General features: G+C 42.2%; 1 protein-coding gene across 8 annotated transcripts in view; it reads right to left on the bottom strand.

Moving 5' to 3' along the window:
• Positions 1–19266, bottom strand: part of LOC126482314 (cation-independent mannose-6-phosphate receptor) — a 768212-nt gene that overhangs the window by 731363 nt on the left and 17583 nt on the right. For all 8 annotated transcript variants that reach the window (XM_050106419.1, XM_050106409.1, XM_050106382.1 and 5 more), the window contains exon 3: positions 13142–13248. In XM_050106419.1, the coding sequence (XP_049962376.1) occupies positions 13142–13248 (107 nt within the window). The remainder of the gene's footprint in view (positions 1–13141; positions 13249–19266) is intronic.

Genomic DNA, 19266 nt, shown 5'->3' with positions numbered 1-19266 from the left:
GATTTTCATTTCATTTCATCAAAACACAATGATATGTTTGTAAGGCTGTGTTTTGTAATGGCAGCTCTGTCAAAATCTTGATATTTAATGTGACGTTTGTGCTCTGTGCAGTGTCTTAAAAATGTACGTATAGAGTATCCAATGAAACTGAAACTGCTTCACAAGTAATTTTGTATATTCCATGAACACTTGAGATCAAGACTGTCTTATACTCAGTGCAGCATCTCTCTAATTTAATTGGGTGTCAGAAAATGGATTGAATACCTTGGCTGCACAGAACTCTGCCCATTTTATTTGATGTAACTCCTAAGACAGGAAGGTGTGCTGTGGCTTAGCATCTTGTGACAATTGAATACATCAGTGTTTTTGTTTCTTAGAGATGGCGAACTTAAATACTTCTTTCACTACAGCCCCCTGTTGTACATATCTGATCCTGAAACCCCAAAATCCTGTCCAACAGTCTTCCCTGGCCAGGGTTCTGGATGACTTATCTGTAACTCTTTCCATTTCGTAAGCCTTGCCATTCCTTTTTCTTCATCCCTCTTCCTTCTCCTTCACCCCTTCTGCAAGAAGCAGGAAAGCTAGCACTTTTCCTTAACTTCTATGTGTGTTTTCCCCTGCTGCCCCTTGGTGAGTAGATTTTTTACCTATCCAATTCTACTTTCAAAAACTGATAATTTTTTGTTGATATATTAGCTCTTTTAATTACTCAAGATGATTGCACCACAATCCACCAGTCAAACAGTCAACTTCACACAAAAAGGATTTTAATTGCAGCCAACTAATGTTACCTCTGCCACAAACAAAGTGTAACAAACTGCGCAGTATTTCACAAACTCCAACACCAACTTGGGGTTTAGTAAAAGTAAGTATTTTTTCCAAACTGTAGCTCTCTGTGCAACGAATCTACTATAGCAATTCTGCGAGTAGTGTCAGGGCATCCCAAGGGTGAAGCATTCGAGTAAATTGGGGCTCACAACTGGGACCCATTGCGATGGGGGATTGTTTGGGCCATACCATTACTTATGGACTGGAACAGTGAAAACTAGAAATTGGCATTTCTGTTTAAATCTGCTGGGCAATATAACAAGACTGTTGAGAGACAACTGTAAGCATTTAATATACTGTGTACTGGTAATAACAGAAAAAGCTTGTTTCCCTATGAATGTGGAGCAATATGAACAATAACGGTTATCTTAATTTGAAACAGATCTGCAACTGCCATTTTTTCTTTATTGAGTGAAGAATTTTACAATCGTATTTTCTTTCTTTGGTGTAGAATTGTACAATTTCAGTAATAGATCATTTAACAAGTATCTATAAAATGGAAGCATCATCAACTGAGTGTATTAGCAGTCACTTAAGAATTAAACATGAAGACAAATCAGATCTTCAGATATGCTATAGCAAATATAACTGACTTTACAAAAAATTCATTGAGGGCACATTTGCCATACAAGTGTCTGCATATGTGTACATTTAAGCCATGTCCACTGTCATTCTACCTAATGAATACAGGTGCCGTGATTGCCATAGAGCTGGAAACTAGCTCCATTAGTACTGGTGCACATCACAATTTACGAAACTACATACATATTTCAGGCCCCATTGCCTTCAACATACATGTTATGTATGTTATGTATGTTAATGTGGGCATGTGACTCCAAAAGATCTTATTCCGTTAGATAATTGCTAATGGTGTTAAGACCAAAATTGTACAATTACACATATAATCATAGCTAACACTTGGTTCAAGAATCATAAAAGAAGGTTGTATACATGGACGAATACTGGAGATACTAGAAGGTATCAGGTAGATTATATAATGGTAAGACAGAGATTTAGGAACCAGGTTTTAAATTGTAAGACATTTCCAGGGGCACATGTGGATTCTGACCACAATCTATTGGTTATGAACTGTAGATTAAAACTGAAGAAACTGCAAAAAGGTGACAATTTAAGGAGATGGGACCTGGATAAACTGACTAAACCAGAGGTTGTACAGAGTTTCAGGGAGAGCATAAGGGAACAATTGACAGGAACGGGGGAGAGAAATACAGTAGAAGAAGAATGGGTAGCTTTGAGGGATGAAGTAGTGAAGGCAACAGAGGATCAAGTAGGTAAAAAGACGAGGGCTAGTAGAAATCCTTGGGTAACAGAAGAAATATTGAATTTAATTGATGAAAGGAGAAAATATAAAAATGCAGTAAATGAAGCAGGCAAAAAGGAATACAAACGTCTCAAAAATGAGATCAACAGGAAGTGCAAAATGGCTAAGCAGGGATGGCTAGAGGACAAATGTAAGGATGTAGAGGCTTATCTCACTAGGGGTAAGATAGATACTGCCTACAGGAAAATTTAAGAGACCTTTGGAGAAAAGAGAACCACTTGTATGAATATCAAGAGCTCAGATGGAAACCCAGTACTAAGCAAAGAAGGGGAAGCAGAAAGGTGGAAGGAGTATATAGAGGGTCTATACAAGGGTGATGTACTTGAGGACAATATTATGGAAATGGAAGAGGATGTAGATGAAGATGAAATGGGAGATACGATACTGCATGAAGAGTTTGACAGAGCACTGAAAGACCCGAGTCGAAACAAGGCCTCGGGAGTAGACAACATTCCATTAGAACTACTGACGGTCTTGGGAGAGCCAGTCCTGACAAAACTCTACCATCTGGTGAGCAAGATGTATGAGACAGGCGAAATACCCTCAAACTTCAAGAAGAATATAATAATTCCAATCCCAAAGAGAGCAGGTGCTGACAGATGTGAAAATTACTGAACTATCAGTTTAATAAGTCACAGCTGCAAAATACTAATGCGAATTCTTTACAGACGAATGGAAAAACTGGTAGAAGCCGACCTCGGGGAAGATCAGTTTGGATTCCGTAGAAATATTGGAACACGTGAGGCAATACTGACCCTATGACTTATCTTAGAAGCTAGATTAAGGAAAGGCAAACCTACGTTTCTAGCATTTGTAGCCTTAGAGAAAGCTTTTGACAATGTTGACTGGAATACTCTCTTTCAAATTCTAAAGGTGGCAGGGGTAAAATACAGGGAGCGAAAGGCTATTTACAATTTGTATAGAAACCAGATGGCAGTTATAAGAGTCGAGGGACATGAAAGGGAAGCAGTGGTTGGGAAGGGAGTAAGACAGGGTTGTAGCCTCTCCCCGATGTTATTCAATCTGTATATTGAGCAAACAGTGAAGGAAACAAAAGAAAAATTCGGAATAGGTATTAAAATCCATGGAGAAGAAATAAAAACTTTGAGGTTTGCCGATGACATTGTGATTCTGTCAGAGACAGCAAAGGACTTGGAAGAGCAGTTGAACGGAATGGACAGTGTCTTGAAAGGAGGATATAAGATGAACATCAACAAAAGCAAAACGAGGATAATGGAATGTAGTCGAATTAAGTTGGGTGATGCTGAGGGAATTAGATTAAGAAATGACACACTTAAAGTAGTAAAGGAGTTTTGCTATTTGGGGAACAAAAAACTGATGATGGTCGAAGTAGAGAGGATATAAAATGTAGACTGGCAATGGCAAGGAAAGCGTTTTTGAAGAAGAGAAATTTGTTAACATCGAGTATAGATTTAAGTGTCAGGAAGTCTTTTCTGAAAGTATTTGTATGGAATGTAGCCATGTATGGAAATGAAACATGGACGATAACTAGTTTGGACAAGAAGAGAATAGAAGCTTTCGAAATGTGGTGCTACAGAAGAATGCTGAATGTTAGATGGGTATATCATATAACTAATGAGGAGGTATTGAATAGGATTGGGGAGAAGAGAAGTTTGTGGCACAACTTGACTAGAAGAAGGGGTTGGTAGGACATGTTCTGAGGCATCAAGGGATCACCAATTTAGTATTGGAGGGCAGCGTGGAGGGCAAAAATAGTAGAGGGAGACCAAGGGATGAATATACTAAACAGATACAGAAGGATGTAGGTTGCAGTAGGTACCGGGAGATGAAGAAGCATGCACAGGATAGTGTAGCATGGAGAGCTGCATCAAACCAGTCTCAGGACTGAAGACCACAACAACTACAACACACATATAATAAAGGAAAAATGAAAGTTGCAGGCAGCACTAAATAATTTAAATAATGAAGAATTACCACTGCATGGTAGGAGAGCATAAATGGTTTGTGAGTACAGAAAGTGGTGCAAGACCTATTGTGGGGTGTAAGCCAGATAATGTAGAAGAAAGACAACTGGAAGCAAGCTTTGGGCCAGATATGAAGAACGAAGATGCTGTAAAGGCAGTTACATGCCAGACGCAGACTGATCATGAGCGACAAAAGGGTTAGATTGTTGTCAGCAACTACTGTAGTGCACAATCTAAGAGGACACATACATTGTGTGTGTGTGTGTGTGTGTGTGTGTGTGTGTGAGAGAGAGAGAGAGAGAGAGAGAGAGAGAGAGAGAGAGAGGGCGAGCGCACATGCGCGTGCGTGCAGATGGATAGCATTTAACTAAGTAATTACTCAGACTAAAGCGATAATCTTTCTTACGCATTTCATAAGGAAGTATTGAAATAAATACAGTGTGTACATAAGGTCCAGGAACACTTTCAATTATTTATTGCACAAGAACCAAACATTGGACAGATATCCTACATAAGTCATTTTGAAGAGAAACCCTGAAAGTTTTTTTTTCCATGTATACCTCCACAGCAAAGTTTGGTAATTTGCCGATAGTCAGCGCTAGTCGCAAACATGTCGAGTTCAGGTGCAGAGCTACAGAAGGGGACAGCTGTTTCATGAAATGGCCTCCCCGATCACCACATCTCACTCCTTGTGACTTTTTTCTGTGGGGATGCATTAAAGATCTGGTGTATGTACTGCCTCTACCACATGATGTAGCAGAGCTCCGGGAGAGAATATGAGAAGCAACTGCCACAGTCGACGATGCCATGCTGGGATGGGTATCGCAAGAATTCGATTACCGTATTGATGTCTGCCGGGTCACTCATGGTTTGCATATTAAATGTTTGTAAAAAAAACTTTCAGAGTTTCTCTTCAAAATGCAATATGTACGACATCTGTACAATGTTTAGTTCTTGCACAATAAATAATTGAAAGTGCTCCCGGACTTTATGTACACCCTGTATTTTCTGGTCAAGATGAGAGTTTCATTATGAATTTAAAAAGAGTTAAGGAGCCTAATAGAAATTATGTGGAAGAAGCAGAGCACAATAATCAGCAAGAAGAAATTTAAGCAGGGCATCCCACAGAAAATATGAGTGAAAATATCTTTTGCAAATATAGTTCTGTATCTGAAGTACAGAAGAAGTGTACAGTGGGGTAGTAAATATTGCGGAAACCTTAGAAACATGCACAACAAAAGATAATGAATTGAGATCAATCTAAAACTACAAGGAAATGTAGACAAACTGAATACAGAAATTCGTAGATGAGTGGTAGGAAGCTAGCAAGACAACAGAAAATTTTGGCAAAACAGTTAATTTATGTAACTTGTAGAGAGATCTTTTGTAACATCAATGACAGCCCATTAAGAAAACTGCTAAGGTATTTACATACTTGGAAGAGCATAAATACCGAAAATATATAATCTGAATTAATTGTGAAGCTTAATACTGTTGAGGAATGCTAAAATGAAACCTCACCTGAAGTGCAGGAAAAAAATGGACATTATCCAACATATGATTAGTGAACAACATAATAAGAACACTAACCTTACTGCAGAACAGACAGAATCCCTTAAGAGTGCGTTGAACTCCAAAGACAGAAGTCTGCTGAGCCAGAAAAATAATATCCTGGGATGGGAGCTTCAATGAAGGATAAAATTTAAAACTGTGAATTCCAGCATTTTTCACCAAAGGCGAACTATACACAGTGGCTTTCCTCCAACAGTTTCAGGGCATTATTCCTGAACATGATACACAAAAGTCTGGCTGTGTAATAAGTAGGTTGGAAGCAGATGCTTCATCATGGGGCATGAGGCAGGAAGTTCTGGCCAGCAGTACGATGATTTTGTAGAACTGTTATTGAACTAATATCAGTCACAGAGTATGCTAAATAATGTAAGGAACTGCATTATCTCAGGAAAGAGCTTTGCAGTTACTGGGAGCAAAACCTGTTATCTTAAGAACCATTTCTAGTTATGATCTGGTTGCCTTACCCCTCGTTATATTACCAATGAGCATGCAGGAGAAGGTATTTCAGAAGAGAATGTGGATGGGTTATTGCAGGCTTTGGAACAGTTACATACACTAGTTTATGACGTGCGAATGACATATTGAAACCTGCAGCAAAGGGAAGGCGAAAGGGAAAAATACCAGAGGTACGAGGTATCAGGGAAACAATGATAACAGGTATCAGTATTCGAATCTGCCCAGGAGAGGAAGAGGTGGCTGGAAAAGAGACGGTCACCAATCTTCAGGGGGATATCAATTTGACTAGGAAGAAAATTTTAAAAAATGCAATTTATTTCAATCACCAGTCTTATGATTGATTCAATGTAGTTTACCACAAAATGCAGATAATGACACAAACTGCAAAAATAGCAAAGGGGAATGACAGAAGAGAGAAACTACGTGGGAGTTAGTTTGTGGTTCAATCACCATCTCAAATGGAAGGATGACCAACTAATATTACAAAGAGAACTTGAGGGAACAGTCAGCATATGGAAGACTCCAGTGGGAGGAAAAAAAAAAAAAAAAAAAAAAAAAAAAAAAAAAAAAAAAAAAAAAAAATCGAGGTTACAGGTAATTACCAATCATTTGTAAACGTAATGGCAAAAACAAGGCATACATTAATGATTACTGAAATGGGCATCAGTTTGAGGTACATTTAAACTAGATTTGCTAGTAGAAGTCTTTAAATGTTCTACGAACATAGGAAAGAACAGCAAATTAACAAAGAAGTAGGTGGTGATAAATGTTGAGATAGAAGTAGTACCTGTAAAATACAAAATTAGTGCTACATTGGTATGAAATCTGTACTTATATTTGAAACTAGGACAGATTCTTTGCGTAACAATGTGGTAGTGATGAGCTTTAAGGAAGACATGATGTGTACTTAACAAGTAAGAACATAAAAAATAATAAAATTCACAGATCTTGTTAGACCTATATTGGAATTTCAAGATACAAGTGCCTGAAAATAATGCATGTTAGGAATGGGAAAAGGAGATGAAAACCAGTTATTTCAATCCCAAAGAAGGGTACAATTCAAGGGAAAGCTTCGAAGAAATCAGGAGAAATGAGAGGAGTAGGACAATTATGTAAGTATATTGTACTGATAAACAGTTTGTGACGAATGGATATAATAGCTTTGAGGCTGTACTACATGAGCTGTAACACTCAACAATTGAAGTATCACCTTATGAACTGCTGATTAATAAATGGTCCAGGATTATCATAAAAGAACACTGCAATTACCACTAATGAAGAAAATGGAAATAGAAGGGAAAAGGAAACTGACATGAAAAATTAAATAAAATAAGCAGATGCCAGAAACAGAAGGTACAACAAAGGTGAATTCGAATGGAAGTTGGTTTACAATAAGAGCTTTAACAACAACTGCTCTGCCAAGCTGCATACGCAATTATAGGTGCAACTTCTTTCTTCCCATTCTTCAACAGTTTGAGTGGTAGTTCAAGATATTTTTACTTCATTAATCAGCTATAATGGCATTTAATATCTTATATAATCATACAGTATTGAAATTTCAATTTTATTTTGTGCATGCACATAACAATAAAACACAAGTTAGAAGTTTTTGTTTACATTTAAGCAAGTGGGGGATGGTAACTGACTGGGGAGAAAAGGCGTGGGAGATCTGGTGAGGAGGGTAGTTTTGCTCTCTAAAGGCCTCAGTGAGACAATCTGCATATTAGGAGAGTAGAGGGCAGTAGCATTAACAGTAACCACCAGAGTGCCAGTCATAAAGGCTCAGGAGCTATGGAGTGTCTGTAGAGGAAATGGGTACTGTATTTTATAAAGGAGGGCAGGTTACCATAACAGGCGGAAGATACGGCAGAGCCACTGCAGATGTGACAACTATGGGTGGCTAGGCAGCATGAAAGATGAAAGGGACCACTTAGTGTCTAAGGGTGGAACCTGTTGAAATGTAAGTATTGTTCGTGGTTACTATGTTTTATGTGGACACTGGAGTGAATGGAGCCATCCATGAAGTGGGAGGTCAATAATGGGGAAGGTATCATGCTGTGCTGAGGGTTATCAGAAAACGTGAATGTGAGAGGAGTTGTTGAGGTGCTGTAGGAATGTGGATCCAGGTCATGTAGATGTCATCAACGAATCTGAACCACGTGAGGGATTTTTGATACTAAAGCTCATGAGTAATTTGGAATAGGGTGATGTCATGCAGGTGCCCACAGCTGTGCTGCATGTGATGCCTTCAAAAGAAAAGTAAGTGTGGCTGATAATATACTTGGCCGTAGCGACCAGGAGAGAGTTTTTCAATTTGGAGGCAGCTGGGTATTGCCAAGATAGCAATGTAGCAAGGATATACTGGATGGCTAGGAAGGATTCCTCCAGATAGCTCATGACTAATTTGGAATAGGTTCCCATAGCTGTGATGCATGTGATGCCTTCAAAGAAGTAAGTGTGGTTGATAATATAATTAGTCATAGTGACCAGGAAAGAAGTTTCTTGATTTGTTGGCAGCTGGGTATTGCGAAGACAGCAATGCAATGGGCATCGATGGCTTTTGTATAGAGGGCAGTAGCATTAACAGTGACCACCAGAGTGCCAGTCATAAAGGGTCAGGAAATGTCTGTCGAGGAAATGGGTACTGCATTTTATATAGGAGGGTAATTTACCATAACAGACTGAAGATACAGCAGATCCACAGCAATTCGAGCTAACTGGGGCTAAGGCTACTTTGAATTACAGAAAACTCAGAAAATACAGAAACATCACTAAGTCAATGGGTAAATCATGAATAAATGTTTAATCAACACAATAATGGTTAACAAATTAAATAAAAATCATTATAGTACATAATTGTGTTATATGAACATATATTGGCACACATTTTAAAGTTGCAAAAAGAAATTGTCCACAGTCCTTTGCTTTAAAACAGAATCTCGTTTTTTAAGCAGCAATGTCATGCCATCTTCTAAGAAGCATGGTGTCATTTGGAGTAGCTTCCACTTGCTGCTCAATATTAAGACAATGCCACATCTAGTGCTGCCAAACCCTCAGTGTGAGTGATCACTGGTACAATTTCTTTGGGCAATTCCTCATGATCACTGTCTTCAGCAGGTTCATTATCCATTTCATGTCAACTACTGCAAGATCTGTCATTTCGAACTGTTTATCACTGTTCATCCAGTTTGGGATATAACTCGCACTTGCATTTCCACACCCAGCAAGCTTTTCCATCAGTTTTGCCACTGGTAGGCCATCTTCCTCTGTATTGCAGGCATCCGTTTGATTCCACAGAATCTAGTTCCCATTGTAAGGCACCTTAGTCCATAGGCTGTACTAAACTCGTCACGTTAGGGGGTAAGAACACTGCGCGAATACTGTTACTTTGTAATTCTTCCTCATCAAGGTGTGAACCAGTGTTTCAAGCATTACGATTGCTTAGGAAGGCAAGCACTTTTTCTTTAGGTATCTTTTGGTCTCTGAAATAAAATCTTCGAAAAACCAGTTCTTAAAAATATTTTTGTCCATCCAAACACATTTTTGGTGGATGTATGTGACAGACAGTGCACAACCAGTGATATTCTTTAAAGCTCCAGGCTTACCAGACTTCCCAATACCAGCAGCTTCAGTTTATGGCATCCATTTGCATTCAATGCAGAAACAACTATTAACCTCGCTTTACATTTTTTGTAGCCCAGGGCAGCCTTTTCTTCTTTTGAGGCTAGAGTTTTAGATTGGACGCATTTTATAATTTAGCACAGTTTCATCATAGTTATACAGTTTATCACAAGTGAGATTACTTCTTGTAAAGTTTTTCTTAATTTCTCACAAAATTGTGTAACAGTTTGACAATCTGCAGAAGTTTTGCACTGCAAATTTCAAGCTTTTTTATGATGTATTGCTTCTTCCACCTATTCAGCCATCCCGAGCTTCCAGTAAAATCATCCTCCCCTTCCTTTAACTCATTTCTAAAAAATGCAGCTTTTTCTTGCAGAACAGGCCACAAAATTGGCTTTCCTTTTTGGTTCTGTTGAGTAAATTAAACAAACAAAGTTTCACTCATTTTTTCACACTGAGACTTCTTCAATGACTTCCATTCATTAAAATGACGAAATAGATAGAACACTTGTTTGAAGAAAACTTCTCAATTTTGTCTCTGTTTCTAAGCCACTCTTGAACTGTCACTTCACCGCCTTCCTACCCAGCAGCAAGATTTTTTCTTTTCTCTTTTTCTTTATGTTTCTCCTTTGTTTAGTCTTTAGAGAGCTCGGAATTTCACATTCAATGGCACAAATTTTTTCTTACTCCTACCACTAACTTTAATGTATGAATTAAAACATTAAGAAACACACAGTTACATATGTACAATACACTGAACATACATACAACACTTTAAAATTAACATGATACAGGTGGGAACACTGCAGTACAGGTGTTACACACGACCAACTAAAGTACCTACAACAATGGTCAGCCAGCATTCTAAAACGTGTACTGTATTGTTACTTGGGTATACTCAAACCCCTTAAAACCAAACGGTACCTGTCCATCTGTAATAGAAATGCATTAGCAGTCTGAGGCTAAGGTTATTGTTGAGCATTATGAACAAAAACCCTACGTGCGACAGTTTTACCTGAATTGTACATGGAAAATTGAAAGAAAATTCAAAATGTACCACATTCGATAAAGTGCACAGAACGTACATGTGGACAACTTATGAAAACAAGCATTTACTCTAGTTTTATGTAAAATTTTAATTTTCTTAAGACGAGCTCGAATTACACAGAATCTCAAAATACCAAGACTATACTGTATTGCCACAGGAGGGCAGAGATTCTCTCTGTAGGGTTGCAGTATCCAGCCACAATGGTGGTGTCTTGGTGGTTAGGTTTATGTATTTTAAGAAGCACGTAGAATGTAGGAGTGCAGAAAATGAAGGGGATGAGGAGGGAGATAACACTCTGGAGAGAGCTTCAGGGATTTGAGGAGAAACTGGAGATCATGCTTGGTTTCTGGAATGGGGTCACTATGGCAGGGCTTCTAGGTGGACATGTCGGACAGCTGACAGAGGTTCTCAGCCACATAATCCCTGCAGTTCATAACAAAAGTGGAGGAATCTTTGTTGGAAGGTAGGATTATAAGGTTGGGATCAGTTTTAGGAGGTGGACTGTAGTTCTTTCTGTGGATGTAAGGTTAAGGTTGATTTCCATGTTGACAGATTTAGGGAATGATGGTGAGGCAAAGTTTGAGCTTACGAAATTCTGGAAAGCTATCAAGGGTAATACAAGGGTAGTGGGATAGATCATGGTTGGACAGAAGAGTAAATTGAATGAGGCAGGTTTCGATACTGGTTCTAGATCATGTCTGGTTGGTAGGCTTGGTGGCAAAAAGGTGTTTCTGCTATAAGAATCATGATAGTGCGAGAAGGCCTTTAACAAGCCCAGCATTATTAAATGTAAGAATGGGGCAAAAGGTGAGGCCTTTGAAAAGAACTGACACTTCTGTGATACTGAGGCTTTGGGATGGCCCCTTCATAACCCTGTTGCAGCTGCATTGAGGCTCTGGGTTCTGTATGGCAGTGGGAAGAAGTTTCCGTGGGTCTGACACATGTAGTAAGTCTGCTGGGTAGGTTCTGGCAGGTATGAGAGAGGGGAGTGGTTGGCAGTGATGGTGGTGATGGTGATCCATGGCGGGAGTATGATGTGCTGGATGATGGGACGCAGACACTTGGAAGTGCAGAGCAGGTTTTTACGGATGGAGCTGTAGTGAGAGGAGACTCGAGCCTGAGTTAATATAGTTTTGAAGGGCTAGGTAGGTGAAGGCAATGGATTGACAAAACTTGAACAAGGAGAGGTAATTGTGGAAGAATTTTGCAGCTGTAGACAGGTAATTTGATGGCCAGGCCATTTGGTGAGAGTCCACAAACTAGGAACAATTGAAGAACAGTATGTGACACTGAGTCCCGGCTAGGGATAGAGAAACTTTTCTGTAATAGCACAGACAGAAGGAGCAAGAACCCACGTGGATGAAAGGAGCAAGAACCCATGGAGGATAATAAGCAAGTAAAAATTTGTAGGAATATTTTGAAACTCATAAAAAATAACACTAGATGAAGTATAGTGGAACAGGATGAAACTAGATTTAGTAAAAAAAATGAGATGGATATGAAATAACGGTCAATGTGAAAACAGGATGATATCAAAGTCAAAAAGAGAAATAAAACAACAATCATGTGGGGTGCACATCAGCAGGTAGAGCGGGGAGAGGGGCAGCAGGTGTAAATGGACTGGACAACAGCAGTATGGTGTGACAATATATATGTGGGTGTGTGTGGTGCATTCAGGACAGAAAAGAGAAAGAGAGAGAGAGAGAGAGAGAGAGAGAGAGAGAGAGAGAGAGCATGCAAAAATATGTGTGAGTGAAGGTAGGAAGTGAGATCAGTGTGAAGGTCTACAAATAATTTTATCAGCAAGAAGATGGAACCATACACAATGTGTTGTAAGTGGGGAAGACCCTTGTTATTGACTGGCTCAGAAGCCAGTATGCCACATCATACACAGTAAGCAAGGGAAAGCATGTGTCATATGGGGAATGAATAGGGAAAGCGGAGAAAGATCAGGGCAGGACACAGAGTAATGTAATGGGACAGAGAACAGTAACAAAGAAAAACAACAACTGGGTTGTAGTGTTACTTTGTAGACTGTTGAGGAGTCATGTGTCTACTGGTCCACAGGTATTTTTGCTAATGCCTCTGGGAAATTGACATGGCACCTTTGAAATAATACAAATTTCATCTGAGATGATGACAACTACTTGCATTTCTATCTTTTATTTTTTTCTGCCAACGTCCTCCTTTCAATCTCATCATCAGACATTACATATGAATCCCATGGGATGCTGCATGTAGATTAACTACTGAAAACAAAAACGTTATTTTAAATGTGAAACTACATAGGTCTTCTGCTGAAATGCAAACTTTTCTAAAATGACTTACCTTTTCTACACATGAAAATAGTATTTCGGTTTCATAATTTTTGTCGTTCACACATTTCTCCTTTCCATTCAAAATAACCTTCAGTGTACCATTTGCAAAAGAATGTTCTGTGAAACAGAATGAGAAACATGCAAATGAATATCAGTGCATATGATTCATAGAGCAACATAAAATTCCTTATGAACAAGTGGATTAGAGAATTTTGTCCATGAATGTATAACATTTCTTTGCTGACTGTGGTACATCATGATACTGTACATTCCACATGAGACAGGTATATTACGAACTTCTAGTGATGATAAATAGAACGAAGTCTATCGATTTAAAGTGCCAGCAAAACTTTTTTTTTTTTTTTTTTTTTTTTTTTACTCCAATGAGTTTTTGTCAACTCACTCCTTTATTTATTTATTTATTGTTATGGTTTTAGGGCGCAAAACTGCTACGGTCATTAGCGCCCGGTCTGTGACTTAGGAAAAGGTAAAAAAACGAAACTCTAAACCAGCAGCAATGGGAACGAAACTCAAAAAATTGGAGAAACTAAAAACAGAAGGAAAGCTTAAAAAGCCACTATAGAAGGGGTTTGGTTGTCCCCAAAAAGAGCTTCAAATGACTGACGTCATCTCACTGGCACTAATAAACTCGAGAGCGATCGGCTGAGCACGTGTCATCTGCTAAAAAGGAAGATATATCACGCGACAGCTGTAGACGGGCACGTAACGAAGTAAAATAGGGCACTCAATTAAAAGGTGTCTTACCGTCCACAGCTGAGAGCAGTGGGGACAGAGTGGAGGAGGATCGCCACTTAAAAGATGTCGATGGCTAAAAAGACAGTGACCTATCCGGAGTCTAGTTAAAATTACTTCCTCCCGACGACGCGTTCGGGAGGAAGAGGTCCAAGCACAGGGAAGAGCTTTCACAACCCGCAATTTATTATTGGGAAGTGTCGACCAATGTGCGTGCCATAAAAGAACAACATGATGACATAAAACACTCCGTAGATCATCAAAGGGAATCGTGCGAATAGCTGGCCGAAGAAGAAAGACTGCAGCCTTGGCCGCTATATCGGCCGCCTCATTTCCACAGATACCAACGTGTCCTGGAATCCAGAGGAACGCCACAGAGACCCCCCCTCCCCCCCAAGTGGAGCAAGTGTAGGCAGTCCTGAATCCGGTGGACCAGAGGGTGGAAAGGGTAGAGAGCTTGGAGACTGAGGAGAGAGCTGAGAGAATCTGAACAGATAACATACTGTATCCACTGATGGCGACAGATGTATTGGACAGCCTGGAGAACAGCGTAAAGCTCCGCAGTATAAACCGAACACTGGTCGGGAAGCCGAAATCAATTTGGGGTGTCGCCAACAATATAGGCACTCCCTACACCAAACGATGTTTTTGAGCCATCAGTGTAAATAAATGTGGCAGCCTTCATTTTTGCACATAGAGCAGAAAATGCCCGACTATAAACAAGTGAAGGGGTACCATCCTTGGGAAACTGACAAAGGTCACGGAGCAGGCAGGTCCGGGGACGGAGCAAAGGCGGTGCTGTACCCCAAATTGTCAAGAAAGTTTTAGGAAAGCGGAAGGAAAGAGAATGGAGCAGTTGAAGGAAGTGGACTCCCAGTGGTTGTAGGGAGGAAGGGCGGCCTGCACACCCTAAATCCAAGGAGGCGTCAAAAAAAATTTCATGGGCTGGGTTAGTAGGCATGGAAGACAGATGGCTAGCGTAACGACTCAGGACAGCTCGCCGATTGGACAGCGGAGGTTCAGCAGTCTCAGCGTAAAGGCTTTCCACAGGACTGGTGTAAAAAGGTCCGGAAACTAAACGTAATCCACGGTGGTGGATAGAGTCGAGACACCGAAGAACAGACGGCCGAGCAGAGGAGTAAACCATGCTTCCGTAGTCCAATTTTGAGTGCACTAAGGCGCGATAGAGGCAGAGAAGGACCACTCGGTCCGCACACCAGGAGGTACCATTCAGGACACGGAGGGTGTTGAGGGATCGCAGACAGTGAGCCGAAAGATAGGAAACGTGGGAGGACCAGCACAGCTTTCTGTCAAACATAAGACCCAAGAATTTAGCGACGTCCGAAAACGGAAGGTTGACAGGTCCTAGATGTAAGGAAGGTGGAAGAAACTCCATACAACGCCAAAAATTAACACAAACGGTCTTACTGGGAGAAAAGCGGAAGCCGGTTTCGATGCTCCAAGAGTGGAGGTGATCGAGACATCCTTGAAGATGTCGTTCAAGAAGGCTGGTCCGTTGAGAGCTGTAGTAGATCACAAAATCGTCCACAAAGAGGGAGCCCGAGACATCAGGAAGGAGACAATCCATAATGGGATTTATGGCAATGGCAAACAGTACAACACTTAGCACAGAGCCCTGGGGTACCCCGTTGTCTTGGGAGAAAGTACGGGAAAGAGAGTAGTGTTCACCTGCACTCTAAATGTGCGCTCTGCCATAAATTTGGGAAGAAAAAGGGGCAGCCGACCTCGAAAGCCCCAAGAGAACAGCGTGCGGAGGATGCCTGTCCTCCAACAGGTATCGTATGCTCTCTCCAGATCAAAAAATATTGCTACAGTTTGGTGTTTCCGGAGAAAATTGTTCACGATAGAAGTGGAGAGGGCAAGAAGATGGTCAACTGCAGAACGATGCTTTCGAAAACCGCACTGGGCAGGTGTTAAAAGACTGCGGGACTCCAGACACCAAGCTGAACGGCAATTCGCCATACGCTCCAAAACCTTACATACACTACTCGTGAGAGAAATGGGGCGATAGCTAGAGGGGAGCTGTTTGTCCTTTCCAGGTTTCGGAACAGGAACGACGATAGCTTCCCGCCACTGTCTGGGAAAAGTGCTGTCAGTCCAAATTCGATTATAAAGGCGAAGGAGGTAACGCAGACTATGGTATGGTAAATGCAGCAACATTTGAATGTGGATACCATCTGGTCCTGGGGCGGAATAGCGAGAAGAAGATAGTGCATGTTGGAGTTCCCGCATGGAGAAAAAGTCGAATCTGACTCCAAACTTCTGAGGAGGGAGTGAAAGTGTTAAATGAGCTAGTAAAGAAGTCCCAGCTTGCCTTCTTGCTATCGCAGATGACGCAACGGCATCGCGCACGGAACTGCCTATAGCGGATACAGTTGGCCAATGTAGGATGGTGTCTGAAAACGCAAAGAGCACACCGCCGCTCACGTATTGCGTCACGGCATGCCTCATTCCACCAAGGAACTGGGGGGCGCCGGGGCAATTCGGAGGTGCGAGGTATTGAACGTTCCGCAGCTGAAAGAATAACGTCTGTAATATGAGTGACCTCACTGTCGGCGCTAGGAAAGTGACGGTCATTGAATGTCGCTAGAGACAAAAAAAGTGTCCAATCAGCTTGGGCAAACTTCCAGTGTCGCGGGCGCACATATGGCAGGTGTGGCTGCAATCGAAGGACATACGGAAAGTGGTCACTCGAGTGTGTATCAGCAAGGGCGAACCATTCGAAGCGCCGAGCTAGCGGAACAGTACCGACCGAAAGGTCCAAATGAGAGAAATTGGTCGTGGAGGCAGACAAAAATGTATGGGTCCCAGTGTTGAGGCAAACAAGATCCGCTTGATGGAAGACGTCTATCAATAATGAGCCACGCGGATAAGGATGTGGAGATCCCCTAAGAGGGTGGTGTGGGCATTGAAGTCCCCAACCAGCAAATAGGGGGGTGGAAGCTGACCAAGAAGATGAAGGAGATCAGCTCGTGCCATTGGTGTGGACGATGGAATGTATACGGTACAAAGAGAGGAGGTGTATCCAGAAAGGGAAAGACGGACAGCGACAGCTTGGAAGGAAGTGTTTAAGGGGATTGGGTGATAATGGAGAGTATCATGGAGAAGAATCATGAATCCTCCATGTGCTAGAGTGCCTTCAACAGAGGGGAGATCAAATCGTACTGACTGAAAATGGGAAAAACAAAGCGGTCGTGGGGACGCAGCTTTGTTTCCTGAAGACAGAATATGACCAGCGAGTAGGATCGTAAGAGGATCGACACCTCATCCCGATTGGCTCAAATGCCACGTATATTCCAATGGATAATAGACATAGGGTGGACAGAAAATGGAAGAATGTGACCAAGGTTGCCCTCAACTCAACGACAGCTTAGAGCTTGCGACTGACAGCGTGGAACAGCAGTCAGCCGAAGGCAGAAGATCCTGATCCATAGGTTGTTCAGGAGCAGCTCCTGCCACCAGCAATCGGCCGGTTGATCGGCCGCTAGCAGTGCACCTCGACGACACAGAAGACGGCCGAGGGCGGCTACCGCCAGGTGGTGCTGTAGATGAGACATGCCGTGGCGGAGAAGGAGAGGAACTGGGTTTCTTATTAGCCTGCTTGGAAACAGGATGTTTAGATGAAGGAGGAACTGATGGTTGTGAATTTGGGGTACGTAAAAAATCTTCACGTGTAGGCTCTTTTTTGGAAGTCCGGGTGTCTGACTTTTGGGCTCGAGATTTAGCAAAACCCGATGAAGGGTGAGCCTTAGAGTGAGCAGGTGAAAGTGGGGAGGTTGAACGGGCGATCTTTGTGCTGGCCGATCTGACGACTGTGGCACTAAAGGTGAGATCACAAGTCTGCATGGCCGCCTTCTTTGTTGGCCGAGGAGAGGCGAGGACAGTGCTGTATTTACCTGTCTGAGGCACCGTGGGCTTTCAACTGGAAAAAATTTTTGAGCAGCAAAGGTCGACACCTTTTCCTTCACTCTGATTTCCTGAATGAGCTTTTCGTCTTTAAAAATGGGGCAATCTCTAGAGGAAGCAGCGTGGTCACCCGTACAGTTGATGCAACAAGGGGATGGAGGTGGACAAGCACCCTCATGGGCATCCTTGCCACACGTAACACATTTGGCCGGATTGGAGCAGGACTGGCTGGTATGATTGAACCGATGACACTGATAGCAACGCAACGGAAATTATCTCATAGCCCGCTTTGATATTCGATGGGAGTTGAACTCTGTCAAATGTCAAGGAGACAGTACGGGTTGGAACGATGTTCGTGTCAACCCTTTTCATGACTCTATGAACAGCCTTACGCCCTGGTCAGACAGGTAGTGTTGAATTTCCTCGTCGGACAATCCATCGAGTGAGCATAAATAAACGACCCCACGTGAGAAATTTAAAGTGCGGTGCGCTTCCACCAGGACAGGGAAGGTGTGTAGCAGTGAAGTACGCAGCAATTTTTGGGCCTGGAGGGCACTGACTTTTTCCAACAACAAGGTGCCATTTCGTAATCTGGAACAAGACTTTACAGGACCTGCAATTGCGTCGACACCTTTCTGAATAATGAAAGGGTTGACCGTGGAGAAGTCGTGACCTTCATCAGATCGAGAAGGAACTGTGGCAACGATGGAAGAACTGTCTGTGGCTGAGACTCATTGAACTTATGCTTGTGAGCAGACATAGTAGAAGATGAGGAAACCATTGCGGAAGTATCCCCCATGATTAGCGGCGTCTCTGATGGCGCGCTCCTCCCTTGAGGGGGCCCTCTCAGAGGGCACTCCCGCCTTAGGTGATTGTTCGCACCTCAGGTCACACCTCCCGAGAAACGGATGGAGGGACCAATCGGAACTTTCGAAAGGTATCAGCTCGGGTAATCACCCCTCCCTGGGCCTGGCCGTTACCAGGGGGTACGTACGTGTCCTACCTGTCTACCCAGGGCGGGGAATTACGCGTTATCCCGTCACCGGCTACACATGGAAATGCGTGGGTCAGCCTTCAGACAAGCACAGGGAGGAAAAAACAAAGGGGAAAGGAAAGAAGAGAGGTCTAAAACGCCGCAGCAGAGAAAGGGTAAAGAGAAGAGGTAAGGAAACGAGAAGGACAAAGGAAGGACGAAGACTTGCAAGCAGAGAAAGCGAAGAATGTGTTACATTTTCGAGCGTCTGTCTCCGGACGTAGGCACAAAACATACTCCCAGAGGGGGAGAAAGAGAAGGAAAGAGGCGGAGGTGACGGGGGGGAGGGGGGGGGGAAGGATGGGGGATGGGGAAGGATGCGGAAAAGGAAGGTATGCAGCCCGGAAAGGAAGGAAGGCCACATTAGCTCGGTGTCCCGTGCTCGGTACGCACGTATCCACAAAAGAGTTGTGGACCCCCTG

The sequence above is a fragment of the Schistocerca serialis genome, chromosome 1, assembly GCF_023864345.2.
Source record: "Schistocerca serialis cubense isolate TAMUIC-IGC-003099 chromosome 1, iqSchSeri2.2, whole genome shotgun sequence".
In the NCBI taxonomy this organism is placed as follows: Eukaryota; Metazoa; Arthropoda; class Insecta; order Orthoptera; family Acrididae; genus Schistocerca; species Schistocerca serialis.
This window is presented reverse-complemented; position numbering and strand designations above follow the sequence as displayed.